This window comes from Crinia signifera, chromosome 8, assembly GCF_055691185.1.
Source record: "Crinia signifera chromosome 8, ASM5569118v1, whole genome shotgun sequence".
Classification (NCBI taxonomy): domain Eukaryota; kingdom Metazoa; phylum Chordata; class Amphibia; order Anura; family Myobatrachidae; genus Crinia; species Crinia signifera.
This window is the reverse complement of record NC_139224.1, coordinates 53300975-53323678: the sequence shown is the minus strand read 5'-3', so window position 1 is coordinate 53323678 and position 22704 is coordinate 53300975. Positions and strand designations below refer to the sequence as shown.

General features: G+C 46.1%; 1 protein-coding gene and 1 long non-coding RNA gene across 4 annotated transcripts in view; one reads left to right on the top strand and one right to left on the bottom strand.

The window, feature by feature from the left end:
- STAB1 (stabilin 1) overlaps window positions 1-22704 on the bottom strand; it is a 367238-nt gene that overhangs the window by 174681 nt on the left and 169853 nt on the right. For all 3 annotated transcript variants that reach the window (XM_083156377.1, XM_083156378.1, XM_083156379.1), the window contains 3 exons: window positions 19846-20032; window positions 13739-13832; window positions 13354-13512 (listed from right to left, as the gene is read on the bottom strand). In XM_083156377.1, coding sequence (XP_083012503.1) covers window positions 13354-13512; window positions 13739-13832; window positions 19846-20032 — 440 coding nt within the window. The remainder of the gene's footprint in view (window positions 1-13353; window positions 13513-13738; window positions 13833-19845; window positions 20033-22704) is intronic.
- LOC146026055 (uncharacterized) overlaps window positions 1-22704 on the top strand; it is a 63560-nt gene that overhangs the window by 14611 nt on the left and 26245 nt on the right. The window lies entirely within an intron of this gene.

Here is a 22704-nt window from a genome sequence, read left to right as displayed (position 1 = left end):
TTACTGGCACTGTGGGGCATTGCTGGCACTGTGGGGCATACTTGTTTGTTACTGGCACTGTGGGGCATTGCTGGCACTGTGGGGCATACTTGTTACTGGTACTGTGGGGCATTGCTGGCACTGTGGGGCATACTTGTTACTGGCACTGTGGGGCATTGCTGGCACTGTGGGGCATACTTGTTACTGGAACTGTGGGGCATTGCTGGCACTGTGGGGCATACTTGTTACTGGCACTGTGGGGCATTGCTGGCACTGTGGGGCATACTTGTTACTGGCACTGTGGGGCATTGCTGTCACTGTGGGGCATACTTGTTGCTGGCACTGTGGGGCATTGCTGGCACTGTGGGGCATACTTGTTCCTGGCACTGTGGGGCATTGCTGGCACTGTGGGGCATACTTGTTGCTGGCACTGTGGGACATTGCTGGCACTGTGGGGCATACTTGTTGCTGGCACTATGGGGGCATACTTGTTGCTGGCACTGTGGGGGCATTGTTGGCACTGTGGGTGCATACCCAGTACCATGGGGTCATACCTGGCACCGTGGTGGCATTCCCATTTCTGGCACTGTGGGGGCATACCTGGCACCATTGGAGTATATGTGTATCTGGCACTTTTGGGGGCATATGTGTATCTGGCACTATTGGAAGGCTAACGTGATCCGTTGGAATGTCTGTTGCTTCAGTAATAGAGATTTGACAGTGTTCTGTTATTTTATATGCTGTCAGCAGAATGGGCTGAGCTTATATTGTGGTCAAATGGTTGCACTTTTTTTTTCTCGTCATTGCAAGTATGACTTGCCCCTGTTAAGCCACACCTTTCACATGAGGCCACACCCTTTTTAGGCCACAACCCCTAAAATTTCACGAGGGGGTACTCATAAATGAAAAGCCTAATCAAGGGGTACGGGATACAAAAAAGGTTGGGAAACACTGACATAGTAGAACCCCTTATACTATCTAGTGAGGGGGGGACCAGGGGAGGGCAGGGGAAATGTGTTGCGGGGAGCTGGCGTCCCGACTCCCCGCAGTGCAAACGCCCCCTGGCAAGTACCCTGATACAAAGTCCAGTTTAAATAGGTGGTCCCTCGCTGAAGATCCATCCCTGCGGTGACCGTGCTGCGTGCCCTGGGGCTGTGGGTGCTGGCCTGACAGGTGGGTGGTGTCACTGGCTAAGTGACGGACCGCACACTCACCAAGGTGACCTCCGATGAACGCCTGGGGTGAGGTCACCGGAGGTGCCGTAGTGGTGCAGGTCCACGGCTCCTTCACAACTTGCCGGTTCCCCTCCAGGTGCAGCTGGCGGCGTGTGCCCGGGCTGCGATCGCCTTCCCAGCAGACTCCCAGCAGACACCGTGGTATGTAGACCCGGACGCTGGTAGTCAGATGGGTGCCGGCTGTGCCGTTCACTTGCACGTGGTGTGTGTTCAAGTCTGTGTGACGGATCCGCTCCCTGTCACAGTCCCTGGTGCAGAGTCTCCTACACATAATCTTCGGCGCCAAGAGCCAGGCAGCTGATTTCGGGGGACAAGGGTGCAGGTATTGTTGTAGGGCTGCTGGGGGACTAGTGGTGGGGTGCGGAGTACTAGGAAAATGCGGCTGCCTCTGCAAGTCTGCCCACGTTCATTCAGCACTTCCGGGTCAGTGGAAAAGAAGTGCCGGTAGGCCATACCGTTGTATATATTATATATATATATATATATATATATATATAATCCAGGGATCTGCACTCACATCCATTGTCTATAGATAGGGGTGCTCCTTAAGGAATCCAGATTCCAAAATATACCAACAGTTCTAGTACAACCAGAAAGGGCACTCACCACCAATAGCAGGTAAAATTGATTTTTAATCACAGGGAGTCATTTATTCCATGTCAACGTTTCATCCCCATAGGGCCGTTTTCAAGACAAGCAGAAGTATTTCAGTGTGTCAGCAAGGCACACCAGGCAGGGGCGGATTGGGAATAAAATCCAGCCCGGGAAATAACCTAAGGCAGCCCTGGGGGGGGGGGGGGGGGGGAGGGTCTGTCGTGTGCCGGATTTTTTTTGGGACGTGGCCTAATGGTAGGGGCGTGGTCTATTTCAACAAGGCCACACCCCGTTCTCGCCGCTTTGGGGGCATGGCTAGTGGCTCTCTATTTATATATATATATATATATATATATATATATATATATATATATATATATATATACATGTACATATATATATACACACACATACTTCCCCACAGCCTTTTATGCATGATATGTAAAAGATATATGTAACCAGTACATTTCAGCAGGACCCTGCCTCCTCTTCTGTGCAGCCTCCTTGTCACTCCAGTCACAGGGCCGCAGGCTGCACTCATCACAGCCATAGTGCAGCTGTGTGTGGAGAGGGGAACAGAGCTCCTTGCAGATGGAGAGGATCTGCAGTCTCACCTCCAGCGTGGGTGAGTGCTGGCTCTCCCTAAATGCTGTACCTGGCAGGCTGGACCCCTGGGGGCCCAGTCTCCGGAGGGCAGGAGGTTGATAAGTCTGGGAACCCCAGAGATTAGGAGCAGAGGCAGCAGGGTGAAATTCAGCGCTCCGTACCGGGGGGCATCAGCGGCGGGATCCGAAAAATAATTGAGGCCGCGGCTTCAGGGTTCCGGGTAGGCTGCAGGGAGCCGAGAGCTATCCAGTGTCTCCTGGCTTCACAACTCGGGCCCCCGCGTCCGCCCGCAGCAGCGTCAGGCCTCGGACAGCAACAAGGGGGTAGGCAGGGAGGCTCACAGGGGCAGATATTGGCCGGGGAGAGGACTCAGGAAGCGGAGCTTTAGGATAGTGCGTCTGCTCCAGTCAGACGCCAGGCCACACCCCCCTCCATAGTGCTGCTGTGACAGACGCTGGAGACCGGACGCAGCGGGAGAAGCTGTGTGACGCCTGCGCATGCGCACCAGCCCTCCCGCAGCCATTTTAAATTTGGGCACAGCCGAGGCCGGCTGCGGCCATCTTTACTTAGGCACCAGGCATGTGACGCCCTGTGATTAAAAAGCAATTTTACCTGCATTTGGTGGTGAGTGCCCTTTCTGGTTGTACTGGAACTGTTGGTATATATATATATATATATATATATATATATATGTGACTAGTGTTTGTGTGTGTGTCTCTGAAACACTACCATCTGAAACACTGCCATATGCGTGTATGTACACAAGTGTCCTGATGTCGGGAGAGATCCCGAAACGGCGTTGACACGCACCATTAAATATTGTTCTATATAGTCCCGGAGTGGCGCCTTCATTTCTGCTTTTATATATATATATATATATATATATATATATATATATATATATATATATATATATATATATAAATAAAGGAGCGTGGATACCGGCACTCTCCAAAATGCAATACTGCTCCCGTTGCCGTCCGTCAAATTAGGGGTAAAAGAACCTCAATGCAGCTTGCCAGGGATGGTGGCACTCGGGATAAATAAACACACGAAGACCAGTCTGGTGTAGTCAACGTTTCAATAGGAAACACCTATTTTCATCAGGACATAAAACATACAATAAAACACTCATCCTTTTATGTGCTCACCGCCCTTCACCAGCCAGCGTGTGCGACGTGCGGGTGTCCTCCCACTACGGCGCTCACACGTGATGTCACCCCGTGTACCGTCACCAATACAATAAGCATCAGCATATGCAGTAGCTGTCAAAGAATGGCAACAGTTATAAATATACATACAAAAAGTATCCAACATTACACTGTACAGAAGACCAGAATGAAATACATAAAGATACACATGTTATTATAAAAAGCAATTAAGACCAAGGGTCTCATTTAACCCTTTTGGGCTCAAACTGTCTAAGGTAAAGATCCATTTTGCCTCCCTTTGGAGAAGCAATTTGGATCTATTACCACCCCTGTTTAACGGTGGAATGTGATCTATGATTTTATGTTTTAAAGCCGTAGGTGAATGCCCCATAATGGCATAATGGCGTGCCACGGGCTGTTCGCTAGTACCTTTAAGTACTGCTGCCCTAATTGCCTGTCTATGTTGCGCCATTCTGACCTTAAATTGACAGTCAGTCTTCCCAGTAGCGCACGCAGGGGGGCTTTCTGAGTACCCAGAAACCCCCCCAGGAGTCTAAGGGCCCTACCCTGAAAGCTGAGGGTCCCCTCTTTCCACGGATACAAGAATTTTAAAAATCGGCCCTTGGGAACCGGAGATATCTGACTTCAAAGCAGTGGTCCCCATCCAAGCCTGTTAAATGCTCTTCCCAGTCAGATATTTCAGGTTCTGTCTGACATAGAGTTTTCCTGAGAGTATATTCCAAAATCTGAGACTCTCCCCCTTTGATGGACACTACTAGCTTGTCTCTACTATTCCCAAAACCAGAGAGATCAGCCTTTCAGAAGGTGGTTACTGCTCCAGCTCCACACACCTGGTATGTAGTTTTATATTCTCGTTGGCAGATTGCTCTGCCTCCTGAACTCTGATCCCCTTGTCCCCAGTACCATTTGGTAGGTGGGATTCTCTAGTTTTTAATTCCATTAAAATCTAAGAAATCTATTTCTGGATACTGGAGATATCTGCAGTCAAGCAAGCTGTCCTCCCACCAGAAAATTATGAATAATAAGCCCACTCCACTATACACCCCTCCTCTGCGTACTAAACATCCTCTACCACCCTGGAATTTATGTATCAGGACCCCTTTATTCAGCCCAATGCCCCCTTATCCCACCCCATCTCCCACCATCTGTGCAGTAAAGGTGTAATTAGTGGAAATTACTGATCCAGGCCCTACATGCTGAGCGGTTGATATAATACCCCCTACCACCCGCAGGACATCAAAGCTTCCCCCACCCCTACCGCTGGAGGATCAGTAGGGGCCCCAATACATTGTTATGCCCAGGGGTCTACACTGCTGTTGACGCCCCTGTATGTATATATATGTACAGTATGTATATATATATATATATATATATATTATTATTTATATACAATTGGTCTATCTATAATACTTTAACTGAACCGGCATATACTGGGTCACCTAAGTGTCCATCTCCGTGCTTTGCTCCGCCCCTCTGGAAACCCCCTTCTGAAAATCCTGCGTTTGCCACTGCTTCCCTACGTAAAACTTATCACAAGGGCAAACCAAAACATAGATAACAAACTGAGTAGAACATGTCAAACGGTAATTGATTTTAAAAGACTGATTTTAAGGGATGTTTAATGGTGTCACCCACCCACATGTAGCCACATGTGGTACAACCTGTACATTTAACACATCCTCATCTGGGGGTACCCAGAAAGGTTTTAGCTGTTTCTTTTTCAAAATTGGTCACATCACTGTGTACCAGATAATCCTTCAAATTGCGGCCTCTAGAGTAACTGGTAACCAACCTCTTGTTCGCTAAACCCGGCAACTCCTTGTCAGAAGTGACAATAGGCCAATATGATTTAACGGCCGACCTCGCCACATCACTAGCTGTGTTGTAGCGATTTGGCCAAAAAATACGATTATTGCTTTGTTTCTTGGATTTGCTTTTAAGGGTTTTATGGCGAGGTATTGATAATACCTTCTCTTTAGTGGCAAGCAAAGATCTATAATCATAGCCTCTCTCCACAAATTTAGACATCATTTTATCTAATTGTACCACAAGGTCAATTTCATCGTTACAGATCCGCCTCACCCGCAGCATCTGTGAGTAAGGCAACCCCTTGATAACTGCAGGTGGATGGAAACTGGACGGTGATAGGAGCATATTTCTATCAGTGGTTTTAACAAATAGCAATATTTTAAGTGCCCCTTGATTAAGAGAGATGCGTCAAGAAAGTCTATCTGTGTGTCAGAAATGGTACAAGTCAATTTGATGGGACTATTACTTAAATTATGACGTTCTATGATTGCAGAAAGGGCATCAGCTGACCCCCTACATAACAAGATCATATCGTCGATATATCGAGCATAATAAACAATATTTTTAAAGATGGCGGGATCAAAAAAGAAAATTTCATGCTCAACTGCTATCATAAAAGCATTAGCTTATGATGGGGCCACTGAAGACCCCATCGCACATCCAGAGACCTGTAAATAAAACTTCCCATCGTAAAAAAAATAATTTTTGGTCAATACCATTTCTAACAAATCACAGACAAATCTGACGTCAGGCCCTTGGTACTGTGGACTATTGGAGATAAGCATACGAGTAGCAGAAATGCCTTGAGCATGTGGGATGCTTGTGTATAATGCATTTACATTGATGCTGCATAATAAACATCCTGGTGGTATATCAGTTAATTTATCCAAGGCTAACAACAATGAAGTGGTGTCCTTTAAGGTGTACTTAGAACTTTGTACTACAGGTTGCAGATAAACATCTAAATATGCAGATACCGTCTGAAAAATAGACCCCCTGGCAGAAATTATCGGTCTACCAGGGGGACTATCCAAACGTTTGTGTATCTTTGGCAATGTGTACAATAATGGCTTTTTAGGGAAATCACATATCAGTAACTTCTTAATTTTATTGCTGATAATGCCACTATCAACTGCTGCACTAATATACCTATCTAATTCACGTTTGAATGCATTGGTTGGATCTGCTGCTAATAGTTGGTAAGTAGACGTGTCGACCAGTTGACGCTGGATTTCGTTTTTATAATCATTAAAATTTTGAATAACAATCGCGCCGCCTTTGTCGGCAGCGCGTATTACTATATCACGTCTAGCACTCAGAGCAGTTAATGCATCAAATTGTGTTTTATTAAGGTTACGGTGTACAGTTCTTTTATCTTGGTCCACACTGCCAATTGAAGAGTCCATTAGTCTAACAAAAGATTTGATAGACGCATTTGTAGAGGGTGGATCAAAGGACGACTTTGGTGCCAATTTGAACAATTCCGATGGTAATGTCTCGTCAGTTCGTATAGAGGTTTTGGAGCCAAAAAACTCCTGTAGCTTAAGTTGTCTGTTTAATTTAAACGTCTCTGTCTTCCATACGAAAGGATCATGACGTGTGGTTGGTACAAAACTCAACCCTTTTTCTAGGACTTGATACTCTACGGTCGACAGGGGAGTAGACGACAGGTTGAATACTACTTTTTCTGTGTCGGCAGTTTCTTTCCCTTTGAGGCGTTTCCACTGACCCCCTCTGCGGCGACATCTTCTATTCCTGCCCGCTGTGCGCGGGTCTTCACCGCTAAAGGGATAAAGCGGTTTCTCTGTGATCGTTTATTACGTTGATCAGTGTCACTTGCAGAGTTACCTGTTTCATTAGACGAGTCTGTATATTGAGCATGTCTGAAACGGCGTCTGTTCTTAAAGCGCCCGCTGTTTTGTGGATTGCCAGTGAGCCAACTATAGACATTGTGTGTCTCATAGTCAGTTTTTACTTTAAGGAATTTCTCCTTTTTATATTTGAGAATGTCCCGCTTATAGTTCTCAACTTGTGCTTGGATTTTATCCATCCATTTCTCAGAATTGTCCTCAACCAAAAATCCAAGCACAAGTTGAGAACTATAAGCGGGACATTCTCAAATATGAAAAGGAGAAATTTATTAAAGTAAAAACTGACTATGAGACACACTGGGGGATATTTACCAATATGAAAAACCTAGTTTTTCGTATTGGTATTTTCCCTACGACTGCATACGACTGTTTAAGTCGTATGCAAAGTCGTGTTCCGGAGGATCAGTTACAAAGCAGTCATATACGACTGCTTTGTAACCCACCGATGTCGTAGGAATTCGTATTAGCAGCCGTATATGGCTGCTAATACGAATTATTTGTAGGCAGTCTGCACGGATCAGTCAGATCCGTGCAGGCTGCAAGGTGTAAAAAAAAATTAAATAAATAAATAAAAAAACGGCGTGGGGTCCCCCCCACAGCCGAAACCAGCACCAGGCTGACAGAGGCTGGAGCCGGTAATTAAAAATCAGGGAACCCGACAAATAGGGGTTCCCTGATTTTTAACAACCAGCCCCAGGCTCCTGCTCTGGGGCTGGTTCCCAAAATACGGGGGACAAAATGAGTAGGGGTCCCCCGTATTTTAAGAACCAGCCCCAGGCAAAACCAGCCAGCAGGGTAATGCCACAGCCGGGGGGAGACTTTTTATGCAAGTCCCCCCCGGCCAAAGCATTAACCCTACCGACCAGTCAGCCTGGCCAGGGGCCCTGGGGGAGTGGGGACCCCTCCAATAAAGGGGTCCCCCCCCTCCAGGACTTACCTGACCAGGCTGAAGCCTGGTGCTGTCCTCGATGCCCCTGGGCGGTGGGCATCGAGCTGATAGCGGTGTAAAAAATAGAACAAACTATTGTTTTTTACTGTGGCACTACAAGTGCCAGCAAGCCTCCCCAGCAAGCTGGGACTTGGAGAACCACAAGTCCCAGCCTGCTGGGCATTAAAGGGCCCGCTGGGTCTTGTAGTGCCACAGTAAAAAAAATAGTTAAATAAAACACACTGACACCCATTTTAAATAAAAGTTTAATACACACATTACATACATACTGATACTTACCTTTCTTGATCCCGTAGGTAGCCCTGGTCCTGATGTCCTGTGTCGTCCTCCAGGTCCATGTCGGCTGTCTGCGTCGTCCTCCAGGTCCATGTCGACGGTCCGTGTCGTCCTCCAGGTCCATGGCGGTGTCCGGGTCCGAAGAAATCCATGTTGGAGCTGTGGAAGGAAATCCTACTCACCTGGTCCTGCGCTGAAGAAGTCTTCTCTTGATCCGACGTAATCCAGGTAATCTTCACAGCTGTCGGCGCTCCCCGCTGTCTCCGCTGTCTCTGCATCGCGCTGAGGAGAGATGCTGAGATGTTTCATACTCGGCGCCTCTCCTCAGACTGAATTCTATTACTGAATTCGAGAAATTCGAGAAAGTCGGCTCCTGATTGGCCTGCTAGGCGGCCAATAGAATTCAGTCTGAGGAGAGGCGCCGAATATGAAACATCTCAGCATCTCTCCTCAGCGCGATGCAGAGACAGCGGAGACAGCGGGGAGCGCCGACAGCTGTGAAGATTACCTGGATTACGTCGGATCAAGAGAAGACTTCTTCAGCGCAGGACCAGGTGAGTAGGATTTCCTTCCACAGCTCCAACATGGATTTCTTCGGACCCGGACACCGCCATGGACCTGGAGGACGACACGGACCATCGACATGGACCTGGAGGACGACGCAGACAGCCGACATGGACCTGGAGGACGACACAGGACATCAGGACCAGGGCTACCTACGGGATCAAGAAAGGTAAGTATCAGTATGTGTGTAATGTGTGTATTAAACTTTTATTTAAAATGGGTGTCAGTGTGTTTTATTTAACTATTTTTTTTACTGTGGCACTACAAGACCCAGCGGGCCCTTTAATGCCCAGCAGGCTGGGACTTGTGGTACTCCAAGTCCCAGCTTGCTGGCACTTGTAGTGCCACAGTAAAAAACAATAGTTTGTTCTATTTTTTACACCGCTATCAGCTCGATGCCCACCGCCCAGGGGCATCGAGGACAGCACCAGGCTTCAGCCTGGTCAGGTAAGTCCTGGAGGGGGGGGACCCCTTTATTGGGGGGGTCCCCACTCCCCCAGGGCCCCTGGCCAGGCTGACTGGTCGGTAGAGTTAATGCTTTGGCTGGGGGGACTTGCATAAAAAGTCTCCCCCCGGCTGTGGCATTACCCTGCTGGCTGGTTTTGCCTGGGGCTGGTTCTTAAAATACGGGGGACCCCTACTCATTTTGTCCCCCGTATTTTGGGAACCAGCCCCAGAGCAGGAGCCTGGGGCTGGTTGTTAAAAATCAGGGAACCCCTATTTGTCGGGTTCCCTGATTTTTAATTACCGACTCAAGCCTCTGTCAGCCTGGTGCTGGTTTCGGCTGTGGGGGGGACCCCACGCCGGTTTTTTTTTTTTTTATTTATTTAATTTTTCTATTTTTTTACACTGAAGCCTTCACGGATCTGACTGATCCGTGCAGGCTTAAAGCAAATACGACATGAAAATGGTGTTCTATTTTCCTGTCGTATTTGCGTGGGTGTTTTACACCACTAAGCAGCTGTATTATCAGTACGGCTGCTTAGTAAATCAGAAACCATCATTCTTTTGAATGGTGATTTCTGTCGTATTCTATCGATGGTGTAGACATTCGTATTTGTAAATACAAATATGAATGTTCCATCTTTAGGAATACGAATTGTTGTATTTTTGGGATTGTAAATCCCGAAAATACAAATTCGTAAAAAAAAGGTGTATTTCTCCCTACGAATACACCTTTTTTCTACGAATCCATTTTGGTAAATGTCCCCCACAATGTCTATAGTTGGCTCACTGGCAATCCACAAAACAGCGGGCGCTTTAAGAACAGACGCCGTTTCAGACGTGCTCAATATACAGACTCGTCTAATGAAACAGGTAACTCTGCAAGTGACACTGATCAACGTAATAAACGATCACAGAGAAACCGCTTTATCCCTTTAGCGGTGAAGACCCGCGCACAGCGGGCAGGAATAGAAGATGTCGCCGCAGAGGGGGTCAGTGGAAACGCCTCAAAGGGAAAGAAACTGCCGACACAGAAAAAGTAGTATTCAACCTGTCGTCTACTACCCTGTCGACCGTAGAGTATCAAGTCCTAGAAAAAGGGTTGAGTTTTGTACCAACCACACGTCATGATCCTTTCGTATGGAAGACAGAGAAGTTTAAATTAAACAGACAACTTAAGCTACAGGAGTTTTTTGGCTCCAAAACCTCTATACGAACTGACGAGACATTACCATCGGAATTGTTCAAATTGGCACCAAAGTCGTCCTTTGATCCACCCTCTACAAATGCGTCTATCAAATCTTTTGTTAGACTAATGGACTCTTCAATTGGCAGTGTGGACCAAGATAAAAGAACTGTACACCGTAACCTTAATAAAACACAATTTGATGCATTAACTGCTCTGAGTGCTAGACGTGATATAGTAATACGCGCTGCCGACAAAGGCGGCGCGATTGTTATTCAAAATTTAAATGATTATAAAAACGAAATCCAGCGTCAACTGGTCGACACGTCTACTTACCAACTATTAGCAGCAGATCCAACCAATGCATTCAAACGTGAATTAGATGGGTATATTAGTGCAGCAGTTGATAGTGGCATTATCAGCAATAAAATTAAGAAGTTACTGATATGTGATTTCCCTAAAAAGCCATTATTGTACACATTGCCAAAGATACACAAACGTTTGGATAGTCCCCCTGGTAGACCGATAATTTCTGCCAGGGGGTCTATTTTTCAGACGGTATCTGCATATTTAGATGTTTATCTGCAACCTGTAGTACAAAGTTCTAAGTACACCTTAAAGGACACCACTTCATTGTTGTTAGCCTTGGATAAATTAACTGATATACCACCAGGATGTTTATTATGCAGCATCGATGTAAATGCATTATACACAAGCATCCCACATGCTCAAGGCATTTCTGCTACTCGTATGCTTATCTCCAATAGTCCACAGTACCAAGGGCCTGACGTCAGATTTGTCTGTGATTTGTTAGAAATGGTATTGACCAAAAATTATTTTTTTCACGATGGGAAGTTTTATTTACAGGTCTCTGGGTGTGCGATGGGGTCTTCAGTGGCCCCATCGTACGCTAATGCTTTTATGATGGCAGTTGAGCATGAAATTTTCTTTTTTGATCCCGCCATCTTTGAAAATATTGTTTATTATGCTCGATATATCGACGATATGATCTTGTTATGGAGGGGGTCAGCTGATGCCCTTTCTGCAATCATAGAACGTCATAATTTAAGTAATAGTCCCATCAAATTGACTTGTACCATTTCTGACACACAGATAGACTTTCTTGACATCCGCATCTCTCTTAATCAAGGGGCACTTAAAACATCGCTATTTGTTAAAACCACTGATAGAAATATGCTCCTATCACCGTCCAGTTTCCATCCACCTGCAGTTATCAAGGGGTTGCCTTACTCACAGATGCTGCGGGTGAGGCGAATCTGTAACGATGAAATTGACCTTGTGGTACAATTAGATAAAATGATGTCTAAATTTGTGGAGAGAGGCTATGATTATAGATCTTTGCTTGCCACTAAAGAGAAGGTATTATCAATACCTCGCCATAAAACCCTTAAAAGCAAATCCAAGAAACAAAGCAATAATCGTATTTTTTGGCCAAATCGCTACAACACAGCTAGTGATGTGGCGAGGTCGGCCGTTAAATCATATTGGCCTATTGTCACTTCTGACAAGGAGTTGCCGGGTTTAGCGAACAAGAGGTTGGTTACCAGTTACTCTAGAGGCCGCAATTTGAAGGATTATCTGGTACACAGTGATGTGACCAATTTTGAAAAAGAAACAGCTAAAACCTTTCTGGGTACCCCCAGATGAGGATGTGTTAAATGTACAGGTTGTACCACATGTGGCTACATGTGGGTGTTTGACACCATTAAACATCCCTTTAAAAATCAGTCTTTTAAAATCAATTACCGTTTGACATGTTCTACTTAGTTTGTTATCTATGTTTTGGTTTGCCCTTGTGATAAGTTTTACGTAGGGAAGACTGACTGTCAATTTAAGGTCAGAATGGCGCAACACAGACAGGCAATTAGGGCAGCAGTACTTAAAGGTACTAGCGAACAGCCCGTGGCACGCCATTATGCCATTATGGGGCATTCACCTACGGCTTTAAAACATAAAATCATAGATCACATTCCACCGTTAAACAGGGGTGGTAATAGATCCAAATTGCTTCTCCAAAGGGAGGCAAAATGGATCTTTACCTTAGACAGTTTGAGCCCAAAAGGGTTAAATGAGACCCTTGGTCTTAATTGCTTTTTATAATAACATGTGTATCTTTATGTATTTCATTCTGGTCTTCTGTACAGTGTAATGTTGGATACTTTTTGTATGTATATTTATAACTGTTGCCATTCCTATACAGCTACTGCATATGCTGATGCTTATTGTATTGGTGACGGTACACAGGGTGACGTCACGTGTGAGCGCAGTAGCGGGAGGACGCCCGCACGTCGCACACGCTGGGTGGTGAAGGGCGGTGAGCACATAAAAGGGTGAGCGTTTTATTGTATGTTTTATGTCCTGATGAAAATAGGTGTTTCCTATTGAAACGTTGACTACACCAGACTGGTCTTCGTGTGTTTATTTATCCCAAGTGCCACCGTCCCTGGCAAGCTATATATATATATATACATATATATATATATATATATACTCAGTCCATTTTAACATTGAATCCTATGGAAAAATCGGGTCCATCGCATCGCATCGCATGCGATTTGGTCGGTTGCGATGCGATAATCGGGCGTCCAGATACTACATAAGTACCCAAATATCTGTATAGAATATTCAGTAGACAATGTTACAGTACCTTCCCGGGCTCGAGAAAGATGCAGTCTGCATTAATATCACAGCCTCCTCTGTTTTCCAGGGCACAGTTGTCTATGGGTAAACATTCAATACCATCACCAGCCCAGCCATAATTACACTGGCATGTGACACCCCCTGTTGGTGCATTGGTGCAAAAGGCCTGAAAGAAAAAATTATGAATAGCGATCAATCACTGGTAACTTGCCTGACTATGCCAAACAGAAATCAAGTGTAAATCGTCAACCAAATGACTACAATAGAGATGCACATATTGCTAGAACCTTGTTCAAAATGTGTGTGTTTCAAGGGCCTGCACAGGATATGATCCATCTTGATTTGGGTTTAGCTGATTTAATGAGCTACCTAATATGGTAACAATTACTTACATTCTCTGAACACCCCCCTCGGCCTGGTCTGTTGCATTCATCCACAGGCTGACAGAAAGTCCCGTCCCCTTCATATCCATTCTCACACAGACAGCTGCAAGACATGTCCAGAGCAGGAGATATAAGATCCCAATCCCAGCTAGTTCATGTCTTTCATATTATGCAAATATAGACAATATGATCATTGTTGGATAACATCAATATCAAGGGGCATTTTCATGTTGATAATTTATATATATATATGACCCATGGCTAAAGGGCCCCTTACACTTGTGAGATTTTGTGAGCTTTGACCCAATTCAGGTGGATTGAGTCAATTTATCTGACAAAATGTGATGTGCCTGTCTGACAAAATCGGTACTTATGTAGTATCTGGGCGAACGAGTTTCTGATTGTATGTCTTACCTTACGGCATACAATCAGATGCGATTCAACGCGATTTTCGGCAAAATCGCATCGAATCGCATCCGTTATTGCATGCGATGCGATTCGATGTGATTTTGCATAGGGTTCAATGTGAACAAGCAAGGTCCTGTTCATTTCCCCACTATCCAAGTGGGCATGGAGTTGGATATAAACCTGTGGCGAGCGTAGCGAGCCACTGAGCCCGAAGCGTGGTGAGCGAAGCGAGCCCCGCGAGGGGCCGCAGATTTTTTAAAAAGTATTCTGTGTCCCCTCGCGGGGCTCGCTACGCTCGCCACGCTTCGGGCTCGGTGGCTTGCTACGCTCGCCACAGGTTTATATCCAACTCTATACCCACTTGGATAGTGGGGAAAGGAAAAGGACCCCTTTTTCCCATTCAATTCTATGTTAAAATGGACTCAGACCATTTTAACATTGAATCCTATGGAAAAATCGGGACCATCGCATCGCATACGATTTGGTCGCATGCGATGCGATGTGCCCGATCCGACCCGATTTCTAAATCGGGCGCCCAGATACTACATAAGTACCACAAAATCTTATGTGCCTGATGTGTAGGCCACAATCCACAATCCTGTGCCATTGGGTATAACCAAGAGATTGTAAGTGATTGATCCTCCTGCACATAGGACAGCGGCGTAACTATAGCACCGCGCGGTGGCGCCGGGGGCTGCGGTGCTATAGTTAAACCCCCCCAATCCCCCGCAGACTTACCTATCCCGCTGGTCCCGGCGGCTCCGTTCTTCTGCTGAGGACCACCACAAAATGGCCGCCCCCATATAGCACACAGTTCTCTGAAACTGTCTGCTGTATGGGGCGGCCATTTTGTGGTGGTCCTCAGCAGAAGAACGGAGCCGCCGGGACCAGCGTGATAGGTAAGGCTGTGGGGGATTGAGGGGGGGGGGGGGGTTTGCATGGGCGGCGGCGCGGCGAGGCGGGGGGGGGGGTAGGGGTGCTTGGCGGGGCGGCGGCGGGGGGGGGCGCCCAAAACTTAGCTACGCCACTGACATAGGATAAATCAATTTGTTGAACAATAAGTTGAACAAGTGTAAGGGGGCCTTAAGAGGCTGTAAAATTACTGCCAGACAGTAAAAAGTAAGTGAAATTTTCATGCATCAACAAGAAAATAATAGATATCAGTAAACATTTACCACTTTATGTATATGATTATATGTAAATATTTGTCAGATAATGATTTTAAGATACTGAAGGCAATGGTCCATATGTTTAAAACAGAGATTTCAGAACTTATGGTGCCCATACACAGTGCGATGCACACCGTGCGTTTTAAACTAGATCACATCGCATCTAGTTCAAAATGTATCCGATGTGCTAAAGTACTGTGCCATTTGAACAAGATGCAGTGCACTCTAATTCAGTACAGACAGCACATACATTTTTGTGCTGTGTGATGTTATGTGGGCGGGAGCATGCATCGCATTGCAACCGCTAATTGCACCATGTATGGGCACCATAAGAATGGATTCAGTATGAAATCCCGGTAGTCGGAATCCCGGCGATCGGAATCCCGACGGTCGAAATATCGATGCCGGAATCCCGACCGCCGTAATGCCGACAAGGGAAGGCCGTGGATCCCCCCCCCCCTTGCGGGCTCGCTGCCTCGCTATGCTCACCACACTATTTTATTCTCCCTCTATGGGTGTTGTGGACACCCATAGAGGGAGAAAGTGTTGGCATTGCGGCGGTCGGGATTACAGCATTGGTATTTTGACCTTCAGGATTCCGACTACCGGGATTTCATACTGAATCCATCCTTATGGTGCCAATACACGGTGCAACTAACGGTTGCAATGCGATGCATGCTCCCGCGCACATAACATCGCACAGCACAAAAATGCTGCACAGAAACAAAATAACTCTCCCCAAATCTAACTCTCTCTGGACATGTTACATCTGTCCCACCTGCAGTGCACATGGTTTTGCCCATTAGAGAATAGAATTTGCATTACAATCCGGTCTAAAATGAGCCCATAGCCATGCAGTAAATGGACAATTTTTGTACAATAACACAAGGGCTAGAACAGTGCTAGGTTTCCCTGAGAAACTCAACTGAAAACTGTATTCATCTATATACAAATATTTAACATCAAGTATTATGATGTTAACAATGGTGTATGTACACATGAACAATAAAACACATTTAAAAAGAAAAAAAATATTAAATAAGGAAAACACTGTTCCAATGGGTGTGGATCCTTTGGTCTACAACAACTAGGTCGACAAGCATTGGGTCGACACCACTAGGTCGACATGCAACAATGTCGACATGGGTCTAGGTCGACATGGGTTTTTTCACTGTTTTTGACCCGAATGTCGACATGGACACAGGTTAAAGTGCACCGCGTCCCCTCGCATGGCTCACTACGCTCGGCACACTATTTTATTCTCCCCCCACTCCCTAGTGGATGGTAGGGCATGAAATATCACCTGACATGTCGGCTCAAAAAACAGTGAAAAACCCCATGTCGACCTTTTTAATTGTCGACCTTGCACATGTCGACATAATGCTTGTGTCGACCTAATGACCCTGTCAACCTAGACCCATGTCGACCTAGACCCATGTCGACCTAGTTGTTGTAGACCAAGTAACCGTATACCGTTCCCAATCTTGAGTGTGCCAGTGAACTTTCAATAGATATTATGGGGAGCCAGTGCATATACGGTAATTCATGTAGCAGTTATTGAGGTTTGGTAAATGGAAAAGGGAATAGTACTTAGGTAGATGATATCAAGTTCTTTTCAATTTCCCAGAAGGCGTCCAGTTTTCCTATGGAGGTCAGAGTCTGACAGTATTGTCCATTAATTATCAAGGATTCCTCGCCAATGCCTGTATCTTTTGTGGATGTCGGTAAAGGACACTCCTAGATGGTTAGTGGATATTGCTGGTCAATTCTGTCAATTGCTGGATATTGCTGCGGCTCAATGTGTTTCGGTGTGATCCCACTCCTTCCTCAGGAGCTGAAGGTATGGGATCACACTGAAACCAGCATGAAAACACTGGGCATTCGCTGGGAATGCAGGCATGGCATTGCCTGCTTGGGGTGGGCGGCTTATGTCACATGACATCAGCGTCTGCCCCGCAATTGGCGGCATAAATAAAAAATCAGTTTAGACTGACTTTTATTTCCGAAGGGGAGAAAAATCTCTCTCCTCTTCGTCCGCATGCAAGGAGATCTGTTCTCGTACACATCCCCTTGCATGCTAGTAAGGGGATGCCGGTGGCACGCGCACGGGGGCGGGTTGTGGCTCTGACCTGCAAACAGGTCCAAATTAGGCCCAATATCTTATGCTCATGATAATATGTTCCTTTTGCATCTTACAAATGATACCATTGTAGCTGATCTAAACGTATTAGTTTTATTATACTGAACTGTAGAATTACTTTAGAGATTATTATTCCACTAACATTTCAAATCCCTTTTAATATTTTGTAAAATAATAAAAACTACATACTGTACACGCATATAGATTCCATTATTTTGTTATGGGACTGCTCTATCCGATTCCTCCAAAAGAATAGTTCAAATTATTTAAATTGTATTATTCTTTTAGCAGAGTGATTTGAAATGTTTAATATAAATGCATATAAATGCACTTTTTCCCTGCTTAAATGCTCCCATAAAATGTATTTATTGTTACTTTTCTCATTTTTTATATTATTTCATGGTACTTATATGTTAGTTGGGTGCCCGTTACGTAGTTTGCGTAGTGGTGTATTGAGAATACCAATACACCACTATGCTGGCTACGTAAACTACGTAACTTACGCAAATGACGTAAGTTACGCAAATTAAGTAACTGGAGCCCAGCTAATACATAAAGGATCATATGGCCACTATCCACATCATACCCCCAGTGTCCACGTGGGCGTGGAGTTAATTTTAGAAAGTGTGGCGAGCGCAGCGAGCAAACGAAGCCAAGCTACGTTCTCAGCGTAGCGTAGCCGGGTGCCCGACTAACATATAAGTACCATAATGAGTCCGCTCGCCACGCTTCAGGCTCGGTGGCTCGCTGCGCTCGCCACACTTTCTAAAGTTAACTCCATGCCCACGTGGACACTGGGGGTATGACATGGATTTGCCTAAGTTTCCTAGTTTACGTAGCCAGCATAGTGGTGTATTGGTATTCTCAATACACTACTACGCAAACTACGTAACGGGCGCCCAACTAACATATAAGTACCTCTAAAATTAACTCCACGTCCACGTGGACACTGGGGGTATGACGTGGATAGTGGCCATGTGATTGTGTTAGTGGGTGTTGTGTGTGTGTGTGTAGTGTGGATATGATTGTTTGTGTGGGTGTTGTGTGTGTGTGTGTAGTGTGTAGTGTGTGTGTGTGTGTGTGTGTGTGTAGTGTGCATTATACTTACCATCCACGATGTCCCCGGCGCCTCTGTCACTCGGCTCCCCGCATCGCGGCCGCCATGACAGTTCTCTCCGGGTCCGCTATTAGCGTAGTCACCGCTGGGGGAGCAGGGAAACCATGTGATGCTCTCCCAGCGGTGACTACACTAATAGTGTCTCCGGGGAGGACTGTCATGGCGGCCGCGTTGCGGGGAGCCGAGTGCCGGAGGGGATATCGTGGATGATAAGTATAATGTCCCCCCCCCTTCCGCCCACTGCCTGCTGCTCACTGCCCGCTGACCACTGCCCGCCCGCTGAATCCCAAGCCGGGAAATGGCTACGCTGAGAACGTAGCCAAGCTACGTTCTCAGCGTAGCGTAGCCGCGTGCCGGACTAACATATAAGTACCTATTTCACATATAAAGTGACCAGCTCAAACAATGAGGAGGTGGTGGAGGCATCCGCTTACAACCCTTTTTGCCTCCCCAGAATCTTAGGAAGGAATGGGGCTCCAAGAACAAGTGCCACCTGGAGATGGCATTTGTTGTTTCAGGCAAACTTCTAAAAACCTCCCATTTTACTGATGATAGCATAACAGATTGTCAGTAAAAAAAATGTCAGCATACTGTAGCTGCTGAGTGACTTTCTTGTAGAAGAATAGTGCTGCATTACTCCTACAGGTGGGAAAGTTGTACAGTACAGATGGATACGCCATTGTTCATTGCCGGTGCCCGCCAGATCCTCTCCACGGAGGCTTGGCACGGTCTCCCTGCCCGTCTCCGCTTCAGGGAGATGGGAAGGGTTCGGGGGGAGGGATGACAAGGGGGACCGGCGGCGACAGCGGGGAGGTGGCGGGGCGCGTGAACCGGCCGCTGGCAGGGGTTGGCTTCATCTGTATGTCACAGTGCAGAGCAACTTCTAGCCTACAAGCGCATAGCACACTCATAATTAAATAATCAAATGCAATCCATTTCCAAAGGGGATACAAGGGGTGCTTAGCATAAATGACCAAGGTGCCTGGTTAGCCAAGTGCTTGGATGCCACAGGGAAAATAACAACACTAAATGAATTATATGATGTCACTCTTTCACTGTGTTAGCTGCCTCTGAAATATGGGTGCTCTAAGTGGCTGTATAATTCATCTAGTGGTAGATCATGCACTGCAGACAGGAACTAAATAGCCACTGAAAACATAGGCATCTGGCTGAAACCCCAGCCAGATGCCCTGTCCAGAAATTGTAGTTACGCTGTAACAGGTTAAACATTTGTTGTAATGAAACGCCACCTTTATAAATTGTCATATAAATCAGACATTACCTTGTGATGTTACCCGCGGATACACAAACTGCATTCAAATGACAATATTGTGTCACATTCATTAGCCCACAAGGCTCTGATCGTTGGTCACAAAATTCTCCAATGTAACCTTCTTTGCAGCGGCCTCCCTGGCAAACTCCACGACTCCCACTGCGGTTGTCACAAATCCCATGTACACACCTGCAATCTAATAAAATTCACAGAATAAAAAAAAAAAATTATATATATATATATATATATATATATATATATATATATATATATATATATGTATATATTCCGCACATCCCTGTCGATGACAGAGAACACCAGCACCATCCGGATCCGGATTTTAAAGCAGATTTATTGGTCCTAGCTAGGACATCTCAATGCTCAAATGCATAACATAGTGACATGACACCCAAACAGGCGAATACTCATCATTTAAGCAGTCATCTTAACGATCCTCGACGGCCGTTTCGGTGCCCACAGCATTTGGGAGCAATGAGCCAATTGTTGTTTTCTTACAGATTTACAGCTTTGCATATCTACTGTACTAACATCTTGACATACTAAATAATAATGGTCAGTGAACTAACCAAACCAGTAGTGAGAGGGTTGGTCAGATAAATTGAGCCTAACTGGGACCATTTCTTATGGTATAACAAATTTTCAGGATTAGAATTAAATATATTAACATCAATTAACAGAATCATGTATAAAAATGTCAAAGTGTCATTATGACAATACTGTACCCATGGTATTAAGTGTGATTTTATTAGAGTTTTTATATCGACCGATAATTACTGTGATAGTGTTTTACTAATTACATATTGAATAAATTTACATTGACTATCCCAAAAGCACTATTTTTACTGTGTTTATAAGCAGCAGTATATTGGGATAGACTAACTGGTTTGCACTTGGTCAACCTCTGTTATTTGATTAGGCTGATTAGCTGGCATTGTAGCATAATGTACAGATGGAACCGCTCCCATCGGAGCGGCTCCCATCGTGCCATTCACCACGTTGTGATGCTGCTAGCCAGCGGATGGGGCGCACACCTCACACGCTTGCATGCCCCATTCTCCGCTATGGACACACTAGCGTGTATAGAACTGCTCCTGAGAAAGGTGTCATTTGGGCACCGAAACGCATTGAGCCACCTTTTTCAACAACCTGTTCCGGACCAGCATTCCAAAAGACAGTACAGGACCCTGCCGTCTCCACCTTTGCCAGCGAAGTACTCAGTGGCGTAACTACTGTAAGGCAGCCCCAGCTGCCGCTTGGGGGAGCAAGCAGCAGCGGAGTCTGTGTGGGGGCCGGCACTGACATGGTACTGCCTGCCACTGCCCACTGGCTGAGGAGGCGAGTCAGCCACAGCGTGGGTGCGGCCATGGCAGAGACGACAGACTTCCTCACTGATTCAATTGACTGTACACAGTGCTGGCTATTGGCTACTGTGTACAGGATGGGCGTGCTAGGGCGGCCTGGGATGCGTCGGAGCCAAGGGAAGCAGCAGTGTCTGCTGGTCTCTCTTTCCACACACTGGGGAAACACGCTGGAGAGGATCCGGGGGGGAGGGGGGTTGTCGCCACAAACTTTTTGGCAGGGGAGAGCAAAATTTATAGTTACGCCACTGGAAGTTCTACTCGCTCATTGTGGACCATTCAAGATGGACTGTTCATCTGCCGGACCAGGGTAACCAATATCCTAAGCTGGGTAATATTCCCGAACTATACTTATCTAAAGGCTAAAATCCTAAAATGCCAAATTTATCCCAATAAAGATTGGAGATCTCAGAGGCCTCATCAGAGACCAGATCCTTAGCAGAGAATTTCTCCTTTTCCTCATAAAGCATGCAGGACTGAACTGTTGCAACAATGACCATTGTTTTTAAATAATTCGTTTTTACGCTTATTTTTATTTGATATTCGTATCTGCATATTCAATAAATTGTTTACTTATGTCTGGATATCAGTGGTTCTTTCAGTGAAGTTGCTCAACCCCCCTTTTTTTCTACTTTTGATATTTACAGAGGGCTTCCACAATTCCCTCCTGAGCAGCAGCTAAACACAGCGCCTATAGAATAGAGATGAGCGGGTTCGGATCCTAGAGATCCGAACCCCCACGAACTTACCCGTTCCGAGGCCGGATCCGAGGAGTTCGCCGGTTCCCGCCATCTTTCCGAGTCCAAATCGAGGCTAAAACGTCATCATCCCGCGTCAGATTCTCGCGAGACCTGGGGATATAAAATTCCCGGCGTTCGGCGCCATTTTCAAACAGGCTGGTGATTTTAGACAGCACGGATGTGTCTGTGCTGTCTGCTGAGGGGTGTGAGGGGGAAACCTGCTGGGGGGGGGGGGGGGGGATGATTAATGCATAGAGGGGGCTCCTAGTGCTACAGAGGGGGCTGCATTATTTTAATCTAAAAAAAAAATTCAAAAGCAAAAAAAAATGTTTTTTTTAAATTACTTCTGCCAGTGCCCAGGGTGCCCGCATGTATGCTGCATCAGTCCAGGGGGGCCCACATGTGTACTGTATCCATCCAGGGGTGCCCACATGTGTGCTGTATTTGTCCAGGGGTGCCCACATTTGTACTGTATCCATCCAGGGGTGCCCGCATGTGTGCTGTATTTGTCCAGGGGTGCCCACATGTGTGCTGTATCAGTCCAGGGGTGCCCACATGTGTGCCGTATAATTCTATGGGTGCCCCCATGTGTCCCGTATCAGTCCAGGGGTGCCCGCATGTGTGCCATATAATTCCATGGGTGCCCCCATGTATCCTGTTTCAGTCCTGGGGTGCCCGCAAGTGGGCCATATAATTCCAGGGGTGTCCCCATGTGTCCCGTATCAGACCAGGGGAGCTGCCCATTTTTT